This window comes from Crocuta crocuta, unplaced genomic scaffold (assembly GCF_008692635.1).
Source record: "Crocuta crocuta isolate KB4526 unplaced genomic scaffold, BGI_CrCroc_1.0 scaffold29, whole genome shotgun sequence".
Lineage (NCBI taxonomy): Eukaryota > Metazoa > Chordata > Mammalia > Carnivora > Hyaenidae > Crocuta > Crocuta crocuta.
The window spans coordinates 2,319,969-2,346,626 of record NW_027533280.1 but is presented as its reverse complement, the minus strand read 5'-3'; the positions used below and the strand labels follow the sequence as shown (position 1 = coordinate 2,346,626).

At 46.0% G+C, this 26,658-nt stretch overlaps 1 protein-coding gene across 1 annotated transcript in view; it reads left to right on the top strand.

The window, feature by feature from the left end:
- The window catches only part of DNAH10 (dynein axonemal heavy chain 10), a 144,433-nt gene that overhangs the window by 34,358 nt on the left and 83,417 nt on the right, over positions 1 to 26,658 (top strand). Inside the window, exons 12-25 of the mRNA XM_077747983.1 lie at positions 2,889 to 3,059; positions 5,414 to 5,590; positions 6,386 to 6,511; positions 7,374 to 7,546; positions 7,940 to 8,091; positions 11,902 to 12,066; positions 12,632 to 12,839; positions 14,683 to 14,839; positions 17,629 to 18,105; positions 18,217 to 18,375; positions 20,271 to 20,387; positions 20,482 to 20,584; positions 21,314 to 21,492; positions 25,532 to 25,743. Of these exons, the coding sequence (XP_077604109.1) occupies positions 2,889 to 3,059; positions 5,414 to 5,590; positions 6,386 to 6,511; positions 7,374 to 7,546; positions 7,940 to 8,091; positions 11,902 to 12,066; positions 12,632 to 12,839; positions 14,683 to 14,839; positions 17,629 to 18,105; positions 18,217 to 18,375; positions 20,271 to 20,387; positions 20,482 to 20,584; positions 21,314 to 21,492; positions 25,532 to 25,743 (2,576 nt within the window). The remainder of the gene's footprint in view (positions 1 to 2,888; positions 3,060 to 5,413; positions 5,591 to 6,385; positions 6,512 to 7,373; positions 7,547 to 7,939; positions 8,092 to 11,901; positions 12,067 to 12,631; positions 12,840 to 14,682; positions 14,840 to 17,628; positions 18,106 to 18,216; positions 18,376 to 20,270; positions 20,388 to 20,481; positions 20,585 to 21,313; positions 21,493 to 25,531; positions 25,744 to 26,658) is intronic.

The window sequence follows — 26,658 nt, the reverse complement described above, 5'->3', positions numbered from 1 at the left end:
GGGGGGGCGGCGGGGAGAGGGGAAAATGGGTGATGGGCGTTAAGGAGGGCCCTTGCTGGGATGAGCACTGGGTGGTGTATATAAGCGGTGAATCACCGGGTTCTACTTCTGAAACCAATACTACACGAATGTCCACTAACTTGAATTTAAATAAACCAAAAGAAATGGTACAGAGGAATATAAGGTAAAAATGAACATTCCTTAATCTTCTGTCTCCATTCCTGTCTCTAGGCAGAATAAGGTTAAATCAAGCTATACACAGTAGCATTTCGGCAAAGGTGGATTGGTTGTATCATTGGAGAGGACATAGGCTAAAGAATGGGATTTAATTTAGTAGGCAGTAGGGAGCCACTGAAGGTTGTTGAGTGAGGTAATCAGAATTATGGTTGAGGAAGGTTCTTCTGGTCACACATAGGCTGATTTAGGCTGGGGAATGATAGGAAGAGGGAAGATGATATAGGAGGTTGTGGCCTGGGGTGCGGCGGAGACAGAGCCTGCCAAAGAGAGGCCATAGCTGAAAATATGATTTCACTCCACACAACGTGGTAGGTTGGGGGATGGGCCATCACGCTTACTCTTTCAGCTTCATGTGGGAAGCACATCAACAGTGTCCCCATTTTAGGTCTTGGGTAATTGTTTTTATAATCAGATTATCTTTTTATATGGACAACCCAGACTTCTTCCTGGGTTATCTAAACATTTCCATTTTAAAGTGTTACTAATTTTTATTTTAAAAAATGTTTAGCTTGAGAGAGTGAGCGTGTGCACGCACAAGCAGGGGAGGGGCAGAGAGAGAGGGAGACACAGAATCTGAAGCAGGCTCCAGGCTCCGGCTGTCAGCTCAGAGTCTGATGCGGGGCGCAAACACACAAACTTTGAGATCACAACCTGAGCTGAAGTCAGATGGTCAACTGACTGAGCCACTCAGGTCCCCTAAGTGTTACTAATTTTTTAAATTGAATTTTTCATTAAAGTCGCTTTGTCAAGTAATACTCAAAGGCTAATAATAAGAAAACACAGCCTCATGCTTAACCCTTCTCCGTTCCTGTTCTTGCTGTCATTTTTCACAATTCTAGAGGTTTCTTTTGTTGTTTACCTTCATATTTCCTAAAGAACTTGTCAGTGTGGTAATTCCTCATTTATCTAATGTAATGAGTTTTAGACATCTGTTAACTTTTCGGAGTAGATACAGACTTACCTGTCTTCCTATCCCAGCAACCTTTGCCTCTCTGTCATCTAACATAGATTTATCATAACTTGTGGTTAAATTAATGGTTAGTGGTTTGCTCGTTATGTCTGTGCAAATACTGTTCACCACTGAGCCGAGAAGCGCATCATAACCACACTACCTTTCTTGTTCAACCCTTCGTTGTTCTTGAAGTTAATCATTGCTTTTATTTTTATTTGCCTGGTTGTTTACATACTCATTATTTTTGTTCCAACTGCTGTAACATCTCTGCCACATATCTATCAATAATGGGTTCCGTTTGCTTAAAAATACTGGTGCTAATATTTTTCCTAGAGGCCTTTTTCCCAGAGCTCCCAGTCTTTCTGCTCTAGTCTATACTGTTGGCTCTTTAGATTTACTGCAAAGCGGCCACCCTATGACTTCCCATCTTTTCTCATCTGTGTTGGATCCTGTTTTCTGGATTTCACATCTTCCTCTTTTCTTGTTTAGGCCTTTGTTTTGCTGGAGCATTTTTTAGTCTCTTCCTAAGAAAGGTTTCATGGGACATCTAGTTTTTAAGTCTTGTTTGAATTCTGAAATATAAAGTTAGGGACAGAATTTAAGGTTGAAATAACTTTTCTTCGGGGGCGCGTGGATGGCTATGTCGGTTGGGTGTCCAACTCTTGATTTCGGCTCAGGTCATGATCTCACGGTTCATGGGTTCAAGCCCTGCATCGGACTCTGTGCTGATAGCATGGAGCCTGCTTCGGATTCTTCCTATCTCTCTGCTTCTCCCCTGCTTGTGCGCTCTCTGTCTCTCAAAACTTAAAAAAAAGAAAAAAGAAAGAAAGAAAGAAACAACTTTTCTTTAGATATTGAAGGTATTGTTCATTGATTTCTAGCCTCTAGCATTATAACAAACAACTCTGCTGTCCTTCTGATTTAATTTTTCTAGAACTAACCTTCCTCTCTTCAGAGACTGGGGCGGGATGAGGGCATAGAGGATGCATGGTGGCCTGGCTGTGCAGGGCGGAGATCCTGTGTTTGCCCCTCGCCTTGGGGGGCCTGGGGTCTCCAAATGTTCATGGAGGTTTCGTGGGGAGTAAGCGGGGACCTGCCTGTCCCCTTGTTGCCAGCATTAGCTTGTAACCGTCTGCTTTCTGTAGAGTTACTTTCCGTCTGCCTAAAACTCCTGGACTCTCTGCTCTGCTGTGATGTCCTCTCCTGCTTTGTTTATAGGAGTTAACACTTAAAAAATTGTTTTTTCGGGGCGCCTGGGTGGCTCACTCAGTTAAGAGTCCAACTTCAGCTCAGGTCATGATCTCACAGTTCGTGGGTTTGAGCCCCACGTCGGGCTCTATGGTGACGGCTCGGAGCCTGGAGCTGCTTCAGATTCTGTGTCTCCCTCTCTCTCTGACCCTCCCCTGCTCATGCTGCCTCTCTCTCTCTCTCTCTCTCTCTCTCTCAGAAATAAATAAAACATTAAATTAAAAAAAAATTGTTTTTTCTTCCTACCATTTTGAACGGAATGAGGGGAGGGGAACAGAAAACCACTGGAGCCAGTCTGCCATTTTTAACTGAGGGCCAGCTTTCGCTATGAAATCCGTCTCAAGTCATGAATTTGTTTTCTGCTTATTTCTTGCCACTTTGTTTTTACAGGAATATTACAGGGAGATGAGTGCTCTGTTTTTGACTTTTGCTTTTTTTTTTTTTTTGGCAGGTGATGGAGACAGAAGCAAAACATTTTATTGATGAATCTTTTAAGACCCTTCGATCAGCTGAAGCAGCATTTGACATGCTTTTAAAATTTAAGCATATTCGTTCACGGGAAGCTATTAACCGGCAAATGATGATGAAGTTTAACGATATCCTGGCGCAATATTGTAAAGAGGTAATAGAAAGATCTATAGGTGCCGTGGCCGTAAAAGGCACTTGGCAAAATGTGGAGGGTTGAATCAGGCCATTATCTGTCTCTCCTGTTCAAATTCAGAGACTGTGTAATTTTCCCAAATTAGCGTGTCACACGCCACAGATAACCAAAACAAAGGGGGTCTGTTTATTCCGTGAAGAAATTCACTAAGAATTTATCACATACAGTATTCTGTACCTTACATTGTGAAGGGCTCTGTGTGAGTTCGTAGTTGTAATAATCACATTGATAACAGCAGAAGTTCTAGCCACCTGTGTGCCAAGGTCATGTATGTATTTATGTATAATTCAGAATAATGTATCGATGCTCACATATTTCCAAGTATGCTGCTAGGCACAAGAGATAGAGAGATGAACGAAACACAGATTCTCTCTTCAAAGAAGTCGGTATCTAGCGGGAGAAATAGACCAAAAAAAATAAATAAATAAAATAAATCTTATCATCTTATTCAGAGGATACAGTGAGAATATGTGGAATAATTTGGTCACCACCAGTTAGCAATATAAAGGGATAAAGTGATCTCCGAATATGTGGTTTCCTCTTCGTGTAGTAAAAGAGACTACGAACTTTGCAGTAAAAACCTTTACTTTATAGGAAAGGTTTGTTGTCTTCTGTGCAGCTTTGAAGGTAGGAAGTCGGCTGTGGTCGCATTGGGTTGAAAACCAGGAATCAGCAGAGCCGTATCCTTTCTNCCACCCCCCCCCAAGCTTCTAGAGATTCATGGCCCCTTTCAGTCATCAAAGCCAGCAGTGGCCAGTCCCGTTTCCATCGAGGGCAAGACTCTGACCCTGTCTTCTGCCACCTCCTCCCGTTCGTGAGGGCGCTCGTGATTACACTGGGCCCGCTCACACCAGCCACGGTCATCGTCCTGTCGTCAGGTCCGCTGACTGTCAGCCTCCGTTCCCCTTGGTCGTGTCATGTAGTATATTCACGGATTCTGAGGATCAGGACCATTATTGGAGGGGCTGTTATTCTGTCTCCCACATCTAATCACCCAGATGAGAGTGTGGAGATACTTCTTTTAAAACGCAGGTCCAGGGGCACCTGGGTGGCTCAGTCGGTTAGGTGTCTGACGTCAGCTCAGGTCATGATCTCACGGTTCGTGAGTTTGAGCCCCATGTTGGGCTCTGTGGTGACGGCTCAGAGCCTGGGGCTGCTTCAGATTCTGTGTCTCTCTCTCCTTCTCTCTCTCTCTGCCCCTCTCCCACTAGTGCCCTATCTCTCGCTTTCAAAAATAAATAAACCTAAAAAATAAAATAATAAAATACTGGTTCAGACCATGTGGTCAAGCAAGTCCACTTCTGGGTATATACCCTAAAAAATGGAAACAGTGGTTTTTAAATGTTTATTTTGAGAGAGAGAGAGGGAGAGAGAGCGCGCGAGCAGGGGAGGGGAAGAGGGAGAGAATCCAACCAGGCTCTGTGTTGTCAGGGCAGAGCTCAATGCAGGGCCTGAGCCCTGCGTTCTTTTTCTTTTTTAAATTTTTATTTATTAAAGTTTTTTTTAATGTTTATTTTTGAGAGAGAGAGAGAGAGAGAAAGAACACGAGCAAGGGAGGGACAGAAGGAGAGGGAGACACAGAATCCGAAGCAGGCTCCAAGCTCCAAGCTGTCAGCACAGAGCCTGACGTGCGGCTCGAACTCACAAACCGTGAGATCATGACCTGAGCCGAAGTCGGACGCTTAACCGACTGAGCTCCCCCCAGATGCCCCAAGAAAGGACATTCTGACACATGCTACAGCGTGGTCAGCTCTGAAGGCATTATGTCCGTGAGATAAGCCAGTCTAAAAAATCCCACCAACTGTATGATTCCACCTCCGTGAGGTGTTTAGAGGAGTCGCATTCACAGCGGCAGAGAGAGTGGTGAGCGCCAGCGGCTGGGGGAGGGGGAGGGGGGGCCAGCGTCTCATGGGTCAGTGTGTCAGTTTGAGAAGATGACCCCGCTCTAGACAGGGACGCCGGTGGTGCTTGCGGGACAGTGCAGATGTGCCTAATGCCACCAAAATGCATTTAAAGATGGTAAATTTGGGGCACCTGGGTGGCTCAGTCGAACATCCGACTCATGGTTTCAGCTCAGGTCATGATCTCAGGGTTCATGAGTTTGAGCCCCACGCCAGGCTCTGTGCTGACAGCGTGGAGCCTGCTTGGGATTCTTTCTCCCTCTCTCTCTGCCCTGGCATCGTCTCTCTCTCTCTCCCCCCGCCCCTAAAATAAATAAATATTAAAAAATAAAAGTAAAGACACACATCTCGAGTTCAGTCGTTCTTGGCGAACATGCTGATGCATATCACGGAGTACTCTTGATTGCTTTTCAGATCGACGTAGTTAATAAGCTCTTTGTTCAGAACCTGGACAACCCACCGCTGTATAAGAACCACCCCCCAGTGGCCGGTGCCATCTACTGGGAGCGGTCCCTGTTCTTTCGGATCAAGCACACCATCCTTAGGTTCCAGGAAGTGGAGGAGATACTGGAGAGTGACCGAGGAAGAGAGGTATGTCGCNGGGGGGGGCCCCGGGGGGGGGGGGGGGTGTCACGGGCTGCCCAGAGCTGCCATGTGACCAGCACATCCAAGCCTGAGACTTAGAAGGTCTTTCCTGTGGTCCCTGATTTTGGGCTCAGGACGAAACCTACCTTTTATGTTCTTCATCTTTGGCATCCTGATACACACGACCCCTTCCAGGTAACAGGCACGTGGGCTTCTCCTTGAACTTGATCTTCAGCTTCTCTGGAGGGTGACCATTTTTCTGATAATACTGTCCCTCCCCCGCCCACGGAGTTTTGTATGTTGTATCGCAGGGATTGACAAACCTTTTCTTTAAAGGTCCAGAGCGTAGGGACGCCTGGGGGGTTCAGTCTGTTAAGCGTCCAACTTCGGTTCAGGTCATGATCTCACGGTTTGTGGGTTCGAGCCCCGCGTTGGGCTCTGTGCTGACAGCTCGGAGCCTGGAGCCTGCTTTGGATTCTGGGTCTCCCTCGCTCTCTGCCCCTCCCCTGCACCCTCTCTGTCTCTCTCTCTCTCTCAAAAATATTAAAAATAAATTCAAAAGGTAAAAGCCATTCTTGGCTCTTGGGCTGAGGTCTGCTGATTTCTGCTCATTGGCCTGGATTTCAAGCCTTACCATCTCCTACACACCGTCTAAAATTTGTGGGAATCTGCATACTTCCTTGTGCAAAATGTGCTAACAGATCTTGGTTGTTTTTTTTTTTTTTTTAATAGCGTGAGAGAGAAAGAGGAAAAAGTGTTATTTCTGAGGACAAACTGACAGTTGCCTGAGTTCTTTGACAGGTGAGGCAGAAGTACTTGGACGTGGGTAGAATGATGAAGGACTATGAGAACAGAAAGTACGAGCTGTGGAAAGAGGTCACGGAGCAGGTCTTGCCGAATCTCATGAAGAAGAGTCTGCTTACTAAGGTGCGTGTTTCCAGTCCTCGTCCGGATTGTGGCGCTCAGGTCAGATGAGGGCGGCTGCGATTTTCCGGAGGTGTCTGGCTTGTTGACGCCGTTTGCCGTTGATCGGTATTTCCAGAATGGAAGGCAAAGCAGGGACGAGGTGGTCCGGGGAGCAGAGGAGAGGCAGAGGGGGAGACGCCGGAGGCAGCACAACGTCACGGTTAGGAAACACGCCCGAGTCCGGCAGCCCTGCCGACTCTGTGGGCGAGTGGCTTCACACCGAGCCTCAGTTTCCCCATTTGTGAAATGAGTCGGATCAGATGACATCAACACTCAAAGTATCAGTTGAACCGGTTGTGAAACAGCTGACAGTTGAGCTACAGAAAAAAAACCCCTTTCGTGCGACTCCAGAGCGCTTTCGCCACAGCCTGATGCACAGCANGGAGGGCGGGGGGGGGGGGGGGGGGGGGGGGGCAGTGTGGCGTCCCCGCCTGTGGGGCTCTGAAATTCGGAAGTGGGTAGCGAAATGAGTGGGCCGACTGGGAACCGGAGTCGCTCCGGTCCCATCAAAAGGGGCAGCTGCTACCGCACCCCAGTCTCTGCTCGCAGCACCTTAGCTGAGCTCGCAGTGTTTCGGGGGAAGCCGGAATTCTGGATGTGCATGTGATGGGCCAACTTGGGAACGTGGGTGGCCAAGTTGAATTCTTTAAAACCTGTTCACTGAACAAAATACGTGTTCTAGCCAGCTCCGGCCAGCTTTCCTGTGTGTCAGGGCGTCAAGGGCCCTACGCTGATCTTTTGCAAATTTACGTTTAACTTGGGGCTGGCCCGTCTCTTGGAGCGTCCTTGCCGTGCCCGTGATCGTGAAACGTCTCTTCCACAGACTTCTAGCGTTGCCGAAGACGTCGCGAACTCCGACAAGGGGACTGTGTTTGTAATCAACTTCTCACCCGCTCTCAGGGAGATTATTAACGAAACAAAGTACTTGGAGCAGTTAGGATTCCCCATCTCCGAGTTAGCAAGAAACGTGGCTCTCCAGGAAGACAAGTTTCTTAGGTAAAAAGATTCGTCTCCTAAATCAACAGGAATCTTTTTGATCTTGGGACCCCTTTCCACCTCTTTCCATTAAAAATGGAGAAACCCACCCCCCTCCTGTTTCATTTTTCTGCATTTTATAGCTACCAATGTTTACCACGCTGGAAATTAAAACGAAGCAACGTGTGAACTGTATGTCTATCCGTTCACTTGGAAGTAACAATGACAGACCTTTTACGTGTTAAATGATACTTCCTAATGAGAAGTAGACCGCTCTTTTCCAGAAAGGGAAGTTAGCGGGAAGGTTGGCATTGAGTAGGCTGGTTAAAGGTCTTTTGTAACCTAGATAAAAGTTAGGCTGTTTACAAGCTCTGTCGTGTGTCCTCACATCAATGACTTTCCTGTAACGCACAGGTACACAGACGGAATACAGCGTATGTTGGATCATTATCACATGCTCCTAGGAAAGTTAAACGAGGCAGAGGCTCTTCTTCTCGACGATCATTCCCAGGAATTAATAAGAGTGTTTAGGTCCGGATATAAGAGGTTAAACTGGAACTCACTAGGTAACATAATTCACCTACCTATCCATTGCCTTTTAGACTTTGGGATGCAAAAATATACATGCTCGGGGGTGCCTANGAAGACGACATGGGATGCTATTTAGACACTCTGCTGACTCAGTGCTTTTCCTCCAAAAATAAAACCACCTTTACTTTTTTCCCTAATATTTTTCTATTATTTTCTAATATTAGAAATTTTAATTTTGATATAATTTATAGATTCACACCCACCCGTAAGAATTAATGCAGAGAAGTCCTGTGTGCCCTTTACCCAGTGCCCTCTCCCCCAGCGGTAACTTTGTGAAGCTATAGTTCAACTCACAACCCAGAAGCGTCGACAGTTNCAGACTCTGAGCTGGCAGTCAGCACAGAGCCCGACGCGGGGCCCGAACCCACAAACCGCGAGATCATGACCTAAGCGAAAGTCGGACGCTTAACCGACTAAGCCACCCAGGCGCCCCAACATGTTGCCCTTTTAAAGTCATACCCACCTCACTCCCATTCCTAGGCTCAACTCCTGCAATTGAGAATCTGTTCTCCATTTCTATACTTTCATCATTTCAAGAGCGCTTTATAAATGAAATCATAGATGCCCTCTTTGGGTTGGCATTTCTGCCTTAGCATGATTCTCTAGAGGGTTGGCCAAGATGTTACACAGATCAGTGGTGTGTTCCTCTGGTGACTAAAATCTCGTGGTTTTGACGTACCATAGTTAGGTTGTCCATTCACCTGTTGAAGGATATCTGGGTTGTTTCAGGTTTGGCTAGGATGAGTAAACATTTGTGGCATTAAAACATTTGTGTGTGGGGTTTTACGTGAATGTGAGTTTCATTTCACTGGGATAAATGCTCAGGAGTGCAGTTTCTGGGTCCCATGCTACTCGCATGTTTAGTCTTTTTTATTTTTTTAATTAATTGCCGTGGTGTTTCCCAGAGTGGCTGCGCCATTTTATATTTTCACCTGCAATGTATATTCCACTTTTTCTGGATGTTGGCCAGCGTTTTGGATTATTCCTATGTTTAAAAAAATTGTAGCCATCCTCTAGCTCTGTAATGATCTCATTGTGGTTCTGATGTGCATTTCCATATTGGGGAATGATGCTGAGAATAGTTTCGTGTGCTGCTTTGCCATCTGTATATCTTCTTTGGTGAGATGTCTGTGTTCTTGCCCACTTTCTAATTATATTGTTTGCATTTTCACTTTGAGAGTTCTTTATACGGTTTAGATACTAGCTGTTTGTTGGATATGTGGCTTGCAGATATTTTCTCCCACTTTGTAGCTTGTGTTCTCATTCTCCTAACAGCATCTTTTGCAGAGCGAAAGTTTAAAATTTTGAGAACCCCAATTTATCAAATTTTCCTTGTATGGATCGTGCTTTTGGTATTAAGTCTAAGGACACTTTTTGCCTAGACATCCCAAAGATTTTCCCCTATTTTTTTCTAAGTGTGTTATAATTTTACATTTTATAGATAAGTCTGTGATCAGTCTTGAATTTTTTTATTTTTTGGTACAAAGTGTGAGGCTTCATGTGAGGTTTATTTCTCCTCCTCCTCCTTGACTATGGATGTCCAATTGCTTCAGCATCATTTATTGCAAAGGCTGACTTGTTCCCATTAAATTGCATTGGCACCTTTGTAAAACACCTGTTGGCATATTTGTATGGGTCTGTTTCTGGGTTCTCTATTCTGTTAATCTATGTGTCTGTCCATCTGCCAGAGTCACGGTCTTGATTATTGTAGCTATGTGGTAAGTCTTGAAATTGGGTAGGTAGCCTGATTCTTCCCGTTTTTTTCTCTTAAGCAAATTATTTTGACTGTTCCAGTTCCCTTGCTTTTCTAAATTTTAGAATAATCTTGTCTATATCTACCAAAATATGCTTGTTAGGATTTTGATGGGAATTATGTCAACTTGTATATCAATTTGGAGAAAACTGATATCTGTACCATGTTGAGCTTTGTGATCCATGAACTTGGTATATATTTCCATTTATTTAGATTTTTGATTTCTTATTTTAAAAAATGTTTATTTTTGAGAGAGAGAGAGAATGCAAGCAGGGGAGGGGCAGAGAAAGAGGGAGACACAGAATCCAAAGAAGGCTCCAGGCTCCAAGATGTCAGCACAGAGCCTGATGTGGGGCTCAAAAACCCGTGAACCGTGAGATCATGACCTGAGCTGAAGTCAGATGCTCAACCAACTGAGCCACCTAACCAGCCCCTGATTTCTTTCATTAGCACTGTGTCATTTTCAACATACAAGTTTTGTACCTGTTTTGTTAGATTTATACTGAAGTATTTAATTTTTTGTTCAGTTGTAAATGATACTCTGTTTTTAATTTTGGCGTCCATGTGTTTGACACTAGTCTATAGAAATACAATTAATTTTTAATTTTGTCTGCCTCCATGGCCTTCTCCGATACTACCATGACAGCCGCGAGGGGCAGAGGCATTGAGGTGCCTCATCACAGTTTTATGAAGGTGGAAGTCTAGGCCCTTCATCTGGCTCTTACTGGCATGAATTTGAGTGACGTCATGGTTTTGTCTATGGCATTGGCAAGAGTAGAGGAGTGACTGTGTAAATTTTCTTCTTGGCNCAGTTGCCAGCTTCTTCAGCTCCATGTCTGAGATACAGAAGGAAAAAGAACCCAGGAAATTCATCACTGTCTCATTCCTTGGATCCCAAGGTCCCTAGCCAGTTGGCTTCTTTCCACTTTTTAGAGTCTTATATTTTTTGATAACGTACAGGTTCTTAACTGTGGTTAGGAGGAGGAATGAGGAAAAGCATGTCTCCTCTCTCTTCCTGGAAGTAGAAGTTCCTTTTACTTTTTTAAGCATAAAAGGCATTTTTCCTCTTCTTTTTTTCCTTCTTCCTCTTTCCCTTCTTTTCAAATCTCCCCTCTTTTATTTGTCATTTCCTTTTCTTCTTCCTTTCTCCTTTGTGTGGAGAACATGGGTGTTTGGGCTGGGGCTCCAGAGCTAAACCCCTGGGTTAAAAATCCAGCTCCACCCACGTGACTCAACCTTGTGAAGGCTCAGTAGCCTCGTCTGTAAATTCAGCATAATCTTAGTACCTGGTTCACAGGATTGTTGTAAAAATGTGATGACATCATAATATGCTTAGACCACTACCTGACCGAACATCTGTGCTTAATCCAGATTTACTCTTCATGTTATTGCTGGTTACTTTTCTTTCTTTAAAAAAAATTTTTTTTTTAATGTTTATTGACTTTTGAGAGAAAGAGAGAGAGAGAGTGTGAGTGAGCGAGCAGGGGAGGGGCAGAGAGAGAGGGAGACACAGAGTCTGAAGCAGGCTCCAGGCTCTGAGCTAGCTGTCAGCACAGAGCCGGATGTGGGGCTTAAACTCAAGGAGCGGGGAGATCATGACCTGAGTTGCACTCCGACACTTAACCGACTGAGCCCCCCTGGTGTCCCAGCTGGTTACTTTTCTAAGCAACAGGCCAAAGGCGATGTAGGCGGGCCAGGGTACAGAGCAGGTTCAGGCTGACATAGCAACGGGAAGACACCAGAGCTGGACCGTTCTCTTTCTCCTCACAGTGCTTTAGATGATGGTTTGCTAACATTTGAGCAGAGAAAATGTAACATTGGGTTGACTCTGAGAACAGGGCTCCTTGTCTCCATCTCTAAGGGCGCTAAGCAGATGTTTGCTACCACAGAGACCCAAGGGGATGGAATGAGCAGGGTCCCTCCTGGGAAGGGATGCCACCATGAACATTCTAGATGTCGGTTGGCAGGGTACGGAAAGAAAGAGTTGAAAGCCAAATGTCTTTTTACCCCCTTTCTCTCTCCCCCCCCAAAGGTATCGCTGACTACATAACTCGGTGCAAACAGGCCATTGGAAAATTTGAGTCCCTTGTCCACCAGATTCATAAGAATTCAGACGACATTTCTTCCAGACTGACGTTAATAGAGTCTGTAAATCTCTTTAAATATCCAGCACCTAAAAGTGGGGAAGAACTCCCAGGTAGATATGATTTCTTGTGTCTCTGATTCCAGAAGAAATCAAAAAACCTGTTCGTCGTGACCGCACATGCACACACACATTTATTCCATGAACGGAATGAAACCGTTCCCGAACGTCTTCGTCATTTACTTGAAAGGATCATGAGTAGTTCTTGCTTTTTGCCATGTTTTATGTCTTGCTTAGTTTTATAAATTCCTGACTCTGTGAAAACTAGTATAACTTTATCACAGTAACATAGATTGTGTTTTTACGGGCTCACTTGTTCAAACGAGGTCTTTTAAGTGGTCTTAGATGAGTCGAAAAGCAATTCAAGAAAAACAAGATTGCCCAAAGAATATAGAAGCCACCTTTTGCAGGTGGTGTGTGCTGGGCGCCCACACCTGTGTTGTCACTTACTTTTTGCTTAGGGCATGTCTTGACTTTTGGCATTGACTTATTTTCTGTCTTCAGTCCAGATTAGAGGCTGTTTCTGTATTTCTAAGATATACAGCTAATGTTTGGATGGCCCTGTGAGTACTGTCCCTCCCTGTGTTCGTGAAGAACTTTAACAGGCCTTCTCCTACAGGTGTGAAGGAATTCTTTGAGCACATCGATCGAGAAAGGGCCAAAGATGTGGACTACATGGTCAGGTGGTATCTCGCCATTGGGCCCCTGCTGACCAAAGTCGAGGGACTGGTCATCCACACCAACACGGGCAAGGCTCCCAAACTGGCCTCCTATTACGAATACTGGGAACATAAAATTTATGACGTCTTGACAAAACTCATCCTGAAGTAAGTTAATCTTGTTTCCTGTTGTAGAGGCGGTATGCGTAGATGAATGGAGTTTACGTATAGGAATAGTTAAAGGAGGGGTCGTAAAGTGCAAAATAGAAATCATTTGGACAGTAAGTCTGCTTTCTGGTCGAAGCATGCTCACAGGATGGAAGAACGACTTTCTAATTTGGCTCATGTTCTTGTTAGTTCCCTCAACGTTCAGAAAAGGAAAGTATCCCTCTTGGGAAAGTTCTGGGAAACAAGCCTAGGAAATTCAATGTCTTCCTTGTGAAGGATCCCCGGAAGAAATTTCTCTAGTGTCCCTTTGGAGCTTAGCTTCCTGAGAAAGTATTATTTTTCTTTTTGTCTCCTTTTTTGTTGTTTTGTTTTTAAATGGTGTGGATGCCATGAACTGTTGACTTGAAAGCTTTCCCTTTTCTCCCTGGCTGCTAGGAAACTTAAAACCAAATTTGTAGCCTAAATGCAGCAAATGTAGAGGTATGTATGATTGCATTGTTAGTCTCATTCTTGACTCACTCACACTACACCCCCCATCTCTATATATTTAAATCTAACATGTATGAGGGCTTACTCTGCACCAGGCTCGTGTTATACTCTTTTTACAATCTCATCCCCGTTTTCACAGTGTGTTGGAAGATTAAGTGACTTTCCTAAGGCCACACCCACACTTAGTAAGAAGAAGGGCTAGGATGTGAACCCGGACCAGTACTGCTTCACTAAACATCTGTGATGAGTGTCTCTTTCCTTTCTTCTTTTATCCCACTTTGATTTTAGGGTCTTTTACTGCAGTTAAAGTATTCTTGTGAGCTGCTAAAATCCACTTTGGAACAAGATGTTAATAAATAAAATAAATACCTTTGGTTATCTTGCTTCCTGGACCCAGTTTGACAAATTTCACTAAGTTGGCCCTTCACAAAAATCTGTTTTCTACACATTTATCTTTTTTTTTTCATTATTGCTTCTAACTTAGATTCCTGCAGGAGCTCCTTACGTAGGGCACCTCTGACAGTGGTTCCTCTTTTAAGATGCTATGTTTTCCCTTGATCCATCCATGCATCCATCCATCCATGCATCCATCCATCCATGCATCCATCCACCCATGCATGCATCCATGCATGCATCCATCCATCCATGCATCTATCCATGCATGCATCCATCTATGAATCCATCCATCCATGCATCTATCTATGCATGCATCCATCCATCGATCCATGCATGTATCCATGCATGCATCCATCCATCCATGCATGCACTCATTCACTCACAGGTTTCTTAGAGCCTGCACGTGCCAGGCACTGGACCAGACAGAGCCCCTCTCGTCTGGATCTTTTCATGCTCATAGGAGAGACACAAAACACAAGGAAGCCAGACATAACCAAGATGGTTTCTGTGAAAGAAATAAAGCCACAAACTATTATAATGGGGTGCCAAGGAACCCCCCCACCGAGGCCACGTTTTAGCTGAATCCTGAGGACCAGGAGTGGGGCCCTTTCTGGGGGAAGACAAAGCCAGTTTGAAGACCATCTTTCCCGAACCATGTGGAACAGCTTTGGGAAGTCATCACTTAACAGTGACACTGTTGAGTGGCCACAAGTGTCTTTCAACTAATGGATATTCACTTCCCCAAAGTAGGAATGAGCCCTGTATAAATGTGGGCCAAAACGGGAATACGTAGTAAAATGTGGCATAACCTGTCTGCTGTAACACTGGAATGTCTTACTTCTCATAGGGGGTTTTCACATGTGACTTTTGTGACCCTAGCCGTTTCCGTCAAGTGTTGGATATACTCCACTCCAGTGAGTCCTGGGTCTTTTTTTTTTTTTTTATTAACCCCTCTTAGGAATTTGCAGTCATTTAATTCTTTAATCCTCGGAAACGTTCCTTTGTTTCAAACGGACACCATCCTGACGGCACCCGAGATCATCCTCCACCCCAACGCGAACGAGATAGACAAAATGTGCGTCCACTGTGTCCGAAACTGCGTGGAGATCACCAAGGTAAGGGTGGAGAAGCGTGTGTGGGTTCACGGTGGGGCTGTGGCCTCAGACCGCCTGGCCGCCGGCTTTGGGGAGCAGGTTGCCGCGGCCGCGGAGAGCACGGGCCCCGCTCGGCTGCCTCCCCGGACTCTCGCACTCCTCCGGGCTCCTCCTCTTTAGAGCCCTTTAGAGCCCGGGGGTCCCAGGGCTTGATCTGCTCCTTTGTCTCCACGTAATCCTGGCCAGTCCCCACCCACACCTCTCTACTGCACACCTGCTCTTCAAGTCTCTGGGCTTCTTGATGTGTCCCCTCCGACCNGCGTCTACACCAACCCAGACGCGCGAGCCAGAAACCTAAGCCAGCCTTCATTACTGTGTGTCTTCCCGTCCGCCTCTGTCCCGCCCGTGGAGGTCTGGTTGATTCCCAGCACCCCTCCCCTGGACCCTCGCACGTGTTTCCACAGCCCATCCTCCACCACAGGGGGGTCAGGATTCTCTCTTAAAAATACGAATCCCTTCACGTCAGATCTCTTGTGTAAAAGCCCCCGATGATTCTGCATTGCAGTGGGACATAACCTGAACTCCTTACTGTGCCCCCAGCCTCGCACCTGCCTGCCGTCCTTTGCTCCCCCGGGCTCAGCCCTGCGTGCCTCCGGAAGTAGCACCTGCTCCTCCTTGAAATGGTCACACAAACTCTTCCCTCTGCCCGGAGATTCCTGCCCCCAGACTTTTCCCTGATGGTTCCTCTCCCTCGTTCTCTGTCCCATCACCCGGTCCGTCTCCGGTCATCTGGCCCATCATCCACCACTCTCTGACCTTTCCGGGTGTGTTTACATGCTCCTCTATCCATGACTCTCTTGTGCCCCTACAACACACGTTGCGTGGACCTTGTGGGTCTGTCCAGCACCTCCAGCAGCATCTGGCGCGTAGCTCGCTCTAACCACGTAGACGTGGTCAAATGATTGTCTGCTGGCAAATGACCCATAGTTCATGTCCCACCAGCAACGGGAAAGTGGGGCCATTTTTGTGGATGAGAGATGTCCCATCCCCTCAAGACACTAACATTCTCTTTACTTGGTTTGTTCAGAAAGTCAAATATGTTTCAGGCATTTTTTAAAGCATAAACATGAGTATAGATATTGTAGATGGAAAGTTAATTTCACTGTACTTGGAAATTAATGAATAGTGTGTATTTCATAATCTGTGCAAGTAAAGTTATTAAACCTCAATTTTGTAAATTCTCTTACATTATAGATGTGATATCATTGCATCTTTGAACAGGGAAACAACAATTTCCAAGGGGTAAATAAATAGGAAAGACTCTCTATGAAACATTCTGGGTATTAATCACAGCATTTATACCAGTTTAACTCCTCCCCTCCCCCCCCCCGCCATAGATGGATTTGAGGGTTCTGGTGAATCCTGCATTATTTTATGTTCAAAAATGTTTTCTTTAAGATGAAAAGAATTTTTACTTATCCTTTCGTAAAATGTCGGAAATGTACTTCCTTAACAAAAATCAACTTTTTTTTGATGAGTTAACTTAATGTGGCTTAACTACTCCCTCTTTTGAGCCTCAGGGTTCATATTTCATGACTGAAAATGAAATGAGCAAACATTTTTAACCAGGATCTTAAGGATCTCATTTATTAAGTGGAGAGGATGATACAGTCCACCTTCTGGAGTTGTCGGTGGGATTAAAAGATGTAACACACGGAGAGCTGAGCGTGGTGCTTGGCGATTCAAAGTTCTGTGTAAACGTTACCTACGAGTAATAGTGGTAGTGGTGGAGTTGGTACTTGAGATTCCCGTTTTACAGATGGTGAAACAGTTCAGAGAAGTTACGTGTACCACACCCGTGGTCTGTTGCTATGAATCACGCTTGGCCAAAGGCAAAGGGGAACTTGACTGTGTAGTAGGGGCACGTCAAGTTCGCAGGTCTGTTCTGGGACACTGGGGAGTCCGTTTTCCTGAGTTTTACGTTTCTTCATCTGTAAATATGGAAACTGAGCTTTTATTCACCCACACTCTGGGAAGTGGATGGCTATTATTGTTTTTAAAAGTTACCTTTTTTCATAATTTTATTTTATTAAGTTTATCTTAAGAGAGAGAGCAAGCAGGAGAGGGGCAGAGAGAGGAGGAGAGAGAACCCAAGTAGGCTCTGCACTGACGGTTTGATGTGCAGCTCGGACCCACGAGCCATGCAGATCATGACTTGAGCCAAAATCCAGAGTCGGATGCTTAACCAACTGAGCCAGCCAGACAGTCCCCAATAATAAGCCACTTTAAGTGTTAGTGGCTTAAAACAAGAACTGTGTATTTTGCTCACGGTTCTGTGGGCTGGGTTTTTCCCAGAGGTGGTTCTGGCCTTGGCTGTGCTGGGTCACGTGTCTGATGATCGGCTGCCACACATGGTTCTTGGTGAGGTTTGCCTTCATCTACTAAGCTAGCTCAAGTGCATTCATCTGGTGGTTGTAGGATTTCAAGAGCACAAGAGGGAAGATGCTGGGCCACACAAGCCTTTTGTCTTAGAATCGACATCACAGCACGTCTGCCCCTCTCCATCGGTCATATTAAGTCACGGGCACCCCGGGATGGGAAAGTAGATGTCCTACAATAGACAACCTTGTCAACCTCGTCAGATGATGGGAGGAACAAAGGATGGTGGTCATTTTTGCAATCGAACACAATTTGTTAATAAGAAAGTGATTTCCATTACTAACAAGTCTCATTCCTGAACTCACGTGACTATGTACGTACGAAGCAAAATAAAGACTGAAAATGTATTTTCCTGATTCTTCTTTTGCCAGCATTTTGTTCGATGGATGAATGGCAGCTGTATAGAATGCCCTCCTCAGAAGGGGGAGGAAGAAGAACTTGTCATCATAAGCTTTTACAATGATATCTCCCTGAACCCTCAGATCATCGAACAAGCTGTCATGATCCCCCAAAATGTCCACAGGATCCTGGTCAGTCTTATGAAGTACCTCCAAAAATGGAAGAAGTATCGACCTCTCTGGAAATTGGACAAAGCCATCGTGATGGAGAAATTCGCCTCCAAGAAACCCCCTTGTGTGGCCTATGATGAAAAGTTGCAGTTCTACTCCAAGATTGCCCATGAAGTCACGCGCCACCCTTTAATCAAGGACGAGCACTGTGTCAGACTGCAGCTGGGGCCCCTGGCAAACACGGTCCAGGAGAACGCCAGGTCCTGGGTGACTTCGCTTGGGAAGCTTCTCAACGAGTCTGCCAGGGAGGAGCTCTATCACCTCCATGAAGAGATAGAGGTAGCAGATCACTGATTTTAATTACGCTACCTCCAAGAAAATCATCAGGGCTTCTTTTGGGAATGGTTTTTTCTAGATTTCTTTAGCGTCCTTCGACCTCTCTTTCTATAGAGCCTGGCCAAAAACCTGAAGAAGAGCCCCAGTACCCTTGAAGACCTCAAGTTTGTCCTTGCAACCATTGCAGAAATTCGAAGTAAATCTCTGGTCATGGAACTGAGATACAGGGATGTGCAGGAGCGGTACCGCACCATGGCGCTGTACAACCTCTTCGTGAGTGAATGCTTTTCTTCCCTTCAAAGTTTTTAAATGTTTGTTTGTTTTTGAGAGAGAGAGTGGGAGAGAGAACGTGCATGAGAGGGGCAGAGAGAGAGGGAGACCGAGGATCCGAAGCGGGTTCCGTGCGGGGAGCAGAGAGCCCGAAATGGGGCCGGAACCCATGAACTGTGAGATCATGATCTGAGCCCAAGTCAGACGCTTAACTGACTGAGCCCCCAGGTGCCCCATTGATTTTCTTACGCATTTTTACAGTTGGGTTGAATTCTAGGACCATTTTCAGAAATCCTTCTCAACTATTACTTTAAGTAATAAAATTTAAATGTAAAGCAACCCCACAATTCTCCTTCTTCTTCTTCTCCTCCCCCTCCTCCCTCCTCCCCCTCCTCCCCCCTCCCTCCTTCTGTTCCTCTTTTTCCTCTTCTCCTCCTCCTCGGTGTTAATTTCCTTTAATAAAGAACTTTTGCAAAATAAGTGGGAGGGAGGAGAGTCAGAGAAAGAGAGGATTAAGATGATTAAAAAAATGGGTAGTGGTGATAATTCAGTTGTCTTTATTACCGTTGTTCAGGGCGGCTTAAAGGAACTGTAGAAGCCGATGGAGGAGTTTGAGGAGGGGGTCTGGCCTCTCCCGGAAACTGTATACAAAATTTTGCATTCTGTGCCTCACATGTACATGGAAGGAATCAGCTGGAGAAACAAACTCGAAGGAGCAAATAGCTGTTGTAAGGCTGCACTTGCCTTATGCTTGTATTTCAGCCTTGATGTCCCTTGACTGCTCTGAGCTCCTTCACTGAGCAGTGGCCCTGAAAGCTAGAGATCTTTGCATCATAAAAGTGCACAGTGTGCAAAATGTGCACTTTTATAGTTAAAATCACAGTTCCCATTTCTGTCTCTTGTTTCCTTTACTAAGTAAAATTATTTAAAATTCTGTGTCTTCAAACTCCATTAGGGTCTGCTTATATGGTCTGTGTGTCTCTTGGTTTCCTTCAAGTCATTCTGATCCCTTGCGTACCTGCTATTTCTGTTTGAGTTCTGGACGTTATATGTGACAAATTTGTAGAGAGAGTCGGAGGCTCCAGATGCTGTTAGATTTCATCGGGGGGCGGGGGTTGGTTTTGCTCCTGACACAGCACAGCTGGAGGCGTTCACTTTATTTTAATTAGAGATTAAGTTGATTTGAAGCTGGGTCTTAGTTTATGAAGGGCTTCTCTCTCTAGGTTCTCTCTCTCTCTCTGTTTGCTTATTTTTAAAAATGATTTTGTCCTGATTTTGTTTTTCATCATAAATATATAATTTTTCTTTCTTTTTAAAAAATATTTATTGGGGCACCTGGGTGGCTTAGTCGGTTAAGCGTCCGACTTTCGCTTAGGTCATGATCTCGCGGTTCGTGGGTTCGAGCCCCGCGTTGGGCTCTGTGCTGACTGCCAGCTCAGAGCCTGGAGCCTGTTTCAGTCTGTGACTCCCTCTCTCTCTCTGACCCTCCCCTGCTCAAGCTCTCTCTCTCTCTCTCTCCTAGAAATAAATAAAAAAAAAAAACATTTAAAAAAAATATATTTATTTATTTGGGGGAGAGCACAAACAAGGGAGGGGCAGAGAGAGGGGCAGAGAGGATCTGAAGCGGGCTCTGCACTGACAGCCTGACACGGGGCTCGAACTCCTGAACCGGGAGATCATGACCTGAGCTGAAGTCGGATGCTCAACCTACTGAGCCACCCAGGTGCCCCAAATAGATAATTTTTCTAATCAAGCAGGTTTTTGGTTTTTTTTCCCCCTGTGGGTTCAAATGACCTAGCCTGCTGTTATCAGGAGTGGAAATCATAGGTGGTAGCTTTGGCCAGAATTTCAGTTCCACATTGCTGACCATATTATTGTTTGTCCTGTTTCTTTATCAGCCTCCCGATGCAGAGAAAGAACTGGCTGACGGTATTGAGAGCATGTGGTTAAATCTGTTCAACGACTCCGTGAACATGGAGCATGCTCTTGGGGGCATAAAGAGAACGTTCACAGAGGTACCTTTTGCATTTTTTGCTTTCTGAGCAACAATACGGACAAAGAGCCATGGGGATAAATCAGTGCAAACCACCCCCCCCCCGCCCTTCTCAGATTACTCGAGCTGAAATATTAAACTACAGACAGCAGATAGAGGAATTTGCAAATCGCTTTTACCGGGAAGGCCCTGGTTCTGTTGGTGATGATCTTGATAAAGGTAAGGACACTCACACTGGAGTATGTTTTGCTTAAGAATTTTATGGGACTGTGGGATGGAATTTTATGGGACTGTGGGATGGAGCAGCGGTTCTTAACCTTGCCTGCCCACTGGGGTCACCCGAGGATCCTGAAAAACCCGCTGACTCCTGGAGTCCAGATCCAGATAGTCGAACTGTCCTGTTCTGGGGGGTGAGCCAGATGCCAAGACTTTTAAAGCTTTCCTGGGGGCTAATGTGCAGCCCAAGTTGGGCTACTTAGAAGGATAATGTAAAGGAGACAGAATTTTCTCTTAAAACTTTTTTAATGTTTAATTTTGAGAGAGAGAGAGAGAGAGAGACAGACAGACAGACATACAGAGTGTGAGCAGGGGAGGGGCAGAAAGAAAAGGAGACACAGAATCCAAAGCAGGCTCTAGGCTCTGAGCTGTCAGCACAGAGCCCGATGGGAGGCTCGAACTCACAAACTGCGAGATCATGACCTGAGCCGTAGTCGGATGCTTAACTGACTGAGCCACCCTGGCATCTCCGGAGACAGAATTTTCTAACTGGAGAATTTTGCATATGTACCTGGCCCTCTGGATTCCATTAGAAAGAGAGAGAAAGTCATGGTAATTCTAAACGTGTCTTCCTAGACGGCTTCTGTGTACATTGCCTATGGTTTCTTCCTCAATTTTGTGTATCTTCAATTGTTATGCCCTCATCGACCTATTTATTTACTTATTCGCCAGGAGTAGAACTCTTAGCCATTTTTGAAAAGGAACTCACGAGACATGAAAAGAACCGCCAGGAGTTGGCTAATGCTGAGAAACTTTTTGATCTTCCAATTACAATGTACCCAGAGCTGTTCAAAGTGCAGAAGGAAATGAACGGGCTGAGGTCCATTTACGAGCTCTACGAAGCGCTGAAGGTGAGTGTCCGGCCACATACCCCCTCCCTGAAGGCGGTGTGGGAGCGGACTATGCCTAGTGGGGTTTGATGCCACGGTAATGAAGGGCCTGGGGTGGATTTCGTGGAAGCTCTCGCTTTGGCTCTTGGGAAGTAGTAACTGCCAATGGATCCGGGGTCTCCATTTGGGGTGATGAGGAAGTTCTGGAACTAGATGGTGGTGATGGCTGCACACCATAGTGAATATACTCGATACCACCGAATTGTACATTTAGAAGTGGTTAAGATGGTACGTGTCGTGTTATGTATATTTTCCCACAATAATAAAAAAGAAAATTCTCTTGTGGATGGGGCTAGGTGAAGGAATGGGGTGAGCCATTTAAGAAATTAAAAGGTATTAAAAGTAGCAAATAGTTGGGGCGCCTGGGTGGCTTAGTTGGTTAAGCGTCCGACTTTCGCTTAGGTCATGATCTCGCGGTTCATGGGTTCGAGCCCCGCGTCGGGCTCTGTGCTGACTGCCAGCTCAGAGCCTGGAGCCTATTTCAGAGTCTGTATCTCCCTCTCTCTCTGACCCTCCCCTGCTCACGCTGTCTCTCTCTCTCTCTCTCCTAGAAATAAATAAAAATATTAAAAAAAAAAAAAGTAGCAAATAGCATGACATTTGGACGACTCTTTTTAGCATATGTTCCCAGTGCAAATTTGTGCCATTCATTTATTTATCCCTCCGTCTCTTCATTCCATTCTGTACAGCCCAGCGCTGTGCTGGTTGGGAGTGGGGTTCCAGAAAGGAGTTGCATCTGCCCCTCCCATTCCTGCCCTGCTTGAACCCCCAGGAGAGGCAACTGCATTAGTCTGGGTTCTCCGGAGAAACAGACCAATAGGCACCAAATAGATTTATTACAAGGAATTGGCGCATGTAGTTATGGAGATCGAGGTCCCGAGATCTGCGGTCACCAAGCTGGAGAGCCCGGGGAGGTGGTGGTGTATTTCCAGCTGAGGTCTGAGCTTAAAGGCGGGAGAAGAGTGATGGCCCAGCTGGAAGACAGGCAGGCAGAGAGAGAGAGTTCTCTCTCCTTCCGGTCTTCTCTGTCATCCTTCAGTGGACTGGATGAGTCCCGCCCACAGTGGGGAGGTAAATCGGCTTTACTCAACCCCTGTTTCAAATGTAAATCTCATCCAGAAACACTCTGGAAAACATTCTCCAGAATAATGTTTAACCAAACATCTGGGCCCCTGTGGCCCAGTCAAGTTCACACATAAAAGTAACCATCGCGCTGACCCACGAATGAACTGCCATATTGCTCTGATATGTGACAGGAATATGGTAGACAGAGCGCCATGGGGCCCCAAGGGGGAAGGAGGTGGCCCAGGGAGGTGGCATTTGAGCAAGACTCCGAATCAGGTGCACCCATTGGATTTAGGGCCCACCCTACTTCAGCATGACCTCACCTTCATGGACTATACCTGCAGACACCTGACCTCCAGATAAGATCACATTCTGAGGTCCCAGGGGGTCATGCATTTGGCAGGGGGGGGTACATGGAGAAGAAGAAGGGCCGAGCCTGGAGCACGGCAGCATCACGTACCACAGGAAGATGCCCAAAGAGGAAAGGAGAATGGGTGGCGTGGGGGGTTGGATACAGGACAAACGGATGGGCGTACGGTCTTGGAGTCAAGTGAGGAAAGCGTTTTGGGGGGGGGGGGGACTGTCAACTGCACCAAATGCATCAGAGGAAGTGAGAGGGGGATGAGGAATGACCACCGTGCTTCACGTCGTGGAGGCCACGGTCACCTTGGAAAGAAACATCTTGATGGAGCAGTGGTCGCGGATGCCTGATTAGAGTGAGTCCAAGGTATTGCCCACAAGGAAAGGAAGCCTGGGTTCCTGCAAAGACTTGTACATACACCTGCACAGCAGCCTTGTTTGCAATAGCCCAGGACCAGAAACATCCCAGATGCCCCCCGAGTGGATGGATGAAGAGCCTGCGGCACGGCCACCACGTGGAATGCTACTCCGCACTGGGAAGGACTGGGCTGCTGATGGACCAGGGCAACAACGTGGACGGGTCTCAAAATCTCGTTGCCGAAATATAAGAGAGTACGTCCTGGATGATTCCATTTCTATAAAATTCTGGAACACGCCAATGAATTTATCATGGCGGAAAGCAGGGCAGTGTTTGCTGGGGGCAGGAGGGGGTTCACAGAGAGTCAGGAGGAGACCTCTGGGAGCTACGAACGAGTTCACAATCTCGACCCTGGTGACCGTCCCGTGCACATGCAGACAGGCCAGAACTTGCCACGTTGTGCACTTTACACACGTCCAGTTGTGTCCCCACGCCAGCTAATCCTCAGTAAAGCTTGAGACAGGGAACGGGAAGAGAGGAATCAGAAACACCAGACCTGGACAGCTTTTCCCATGTGTTTTGTTGCAAAGGGAAGCAGAGAACTGAGGGGCGGTGGGTGGAAGGGACGTGGGGTCAGGATAATTTTTTCAAGGTGGGAGAAATGAGAGTGGGGGGTTGCATAGCGAAGGGGATGATCCGGCAAGGAGGAAACACGGCGGAGAGGAGACCGAGGGGCGACTTCCTTGACTGATGTCTGGCGTCCGTGAGTCGGTGGGAAAGGGTGGGGTAGGCATGCGGCCTCAGGTAGGAGGCAGGTATGGGGAAGGCAGAGCGTGTGCGTAGAGATGCTTCTAGTGGGAGATGTTGGATGTGCACAGCATGTTCCGGGGACGTGCACAGCAGGATCATCAGCGGAGACGAGGATGGGCAGGGGGGCGGCTGGCTGAGGATAACGAGGCAGGGGTGAGGTGGTGGTCTGGAAGAATAGACCCCACAGGAAAGCCCCATTAGGGCCCTGGGTTTAGACTGAGGCCAGTGAGTGAGGTCAGGTGCCCTCAGCCGTCATGGTTGGCTGCCCCGGGGTAGGTGTTGAGCACTGCCGAACTTCGAGAATGTCAAGNGGGGTGGGAAGGAGGGTGGGGGGAAAAAGGCCTTATAATGATTGCCACGCTATAGTTTCAGGCATAGGAACTATGCCTGATTTCATTCTAATTTATCTTTATGATTTCATTCTAATTTATCTCTCATTGAATTTTTTCAAAAAAGAGGTAATAAATGTGGGTGTCCTCTCAAAGCAATTCAGAAAGCAGGGCACCTGGGGGACTCAGTCAGTTGAGCCTCAGACTCTTTGATTTCAGCTCAGGTCATGATCTCACCGTTTGTGACATCAAACCCTGCATCAGGCTCTGTGCTGACAGCCAGAGGCTGCTGGGGACTCCTTCTCTCCTCTCTCTCTGTACCTCCCTTTCTTGTTCTCTCTCTCTCAAAATAAATAAACCTAAAATAAATCATCCAGAAAACTGAGCTTTTGATATCTTTTTAGAAGATGAAGAAGTGAAAAATAGTAAATGCATTTTAATGTCATTTACACCTAAGTCAAAAAAATTTACCATGTGTATATTTCATCAATTAACACAGTTTTCTGTTAAATACGTTTCGTGACTCGAAGCAAATCTGTCAAACCCGGATGTCACATCTTGCAAATGCAAACGATCCAAGATGGTGAATTTCAGGCAAGACAGTACTTTTTATGTTAAATCTCAGGCAGATACAGCATAGAAAGTCTTTTTGGTATGATAATCAGGCAGGAGTGTCTAAATCGTAAGCGTTTTGTAACCTTTGCTGTTTTTATCGGGAAAGAGAAGCACGTTATGATCGCACCTGAGTGAACCACTTGCTTTAAGGCCTCAGCAGCCCCATGATTTCAGAGATGCTTGTTTCTGACTTTATTCTTCTCACTTTCCTTCCCTGGAAAGGAAGACCGGTTGTTGGATTCCACACATCCTTAGAGACGGCTTTATTTGGGCGGGGCCTTTGGAAAAGTTGGATTCTTTTGTTTGTATTTTGGAGCCTTTAGTCAATCGTTCCTTTCTGCATCTGAGGTGTTTGTGGACAGATGGGTGATAATACCTGTAAAGGGGGGAGCATGAGCCAGTGTTAAGTAGCGGCTGCTTCGGTCAAAGGCGGTCTTGTTAACTATTTCTTGTCCGTTTCTAGGTTGCAAAAGAAGAATGGTCTCAGACCCTCTGGGTCAACCTGAACGTTCAGTTCCTCCAGGAGGGAATTGATGGTTTTCTCCGGTCCCTCAGAAAGCTACCCCGGCAGGTCCGAAGCTTAGCTGTGGCCTATCAGTTGGAAGCAAAAATGAAAGCCTTCAAAGACTCCATTCCTTTACTACTTGACTTGAAGCATGAAGCACTAAGAGACAGGTTCGTTTCATCCTGTTAGCTGTTGTGAAAGGGGGAGGAGGTTTTGTTTAAAATCTGCCCTTTCTCAGATCTGATGACAAAGTACAAGGTTTCAACAACGACACAGGACCCGAATTTGCAGCCAGTAGTTTTCTGATATTGTTTCTATGTGAAGTTTCTATTCAATTATCAACAGCAAGGATTCTCCTATTTATTTTTTTAATTTTTTAAAATCTTTTTTTAAAGTTTATTTATTTTGAGAGAGAGAGAGAGCATGCACACCCATGCCAGTGGGAGAGGGGCAGAGAGTGAGGGGGGGAGAGAGAGAGAATCCCAAGCAGGCTCTGCACTTTCAGCTCAGAGCCGGATGCGGGGTTCGAACCCACGAACTGTGAGATCATGACCTGAGCTGAAGTACAGAGTCAGACACTCAACAGACTGAGCCACCCAGGTGCCCCTCACTTATTTATTTTTTTTAAACAAACACTGCCAGATGTAAGCTGGCATTTGTAGATGCTTCATTCTAACGCTTAAAAAAAAAAAAAAAAACAAACAAGGGATCTAGATCAGGGCCATCCAGCAGAAACATGTGACCCGGACATGTGATTTAAAATTTTTCCAGCAGCAGCACTGAAAACGTAAAAGAAAACCAGTAAAAAATATATTTTAACTAGCCCAATATATACACAACATCATTTCAACATGCAATCAATACAAAACATTACTCACAAGATATTTTATGCCCTTCTCGAAAACCTATGTTGCAGTCTGGCGTGTGTTTTAAGGCCACAGCATCTTTCATTTGGGACCTGCCACCTCTCAGATGCTCGATAGCGTCCTGAGACTTGTGGCTGCCGCACTGGACGGAGCAGGTGTGACTAGGTGTCGCCGGGTTTTCAACGGAACGGCGGGTCCTGGGGTGGGATGGAGGCGATT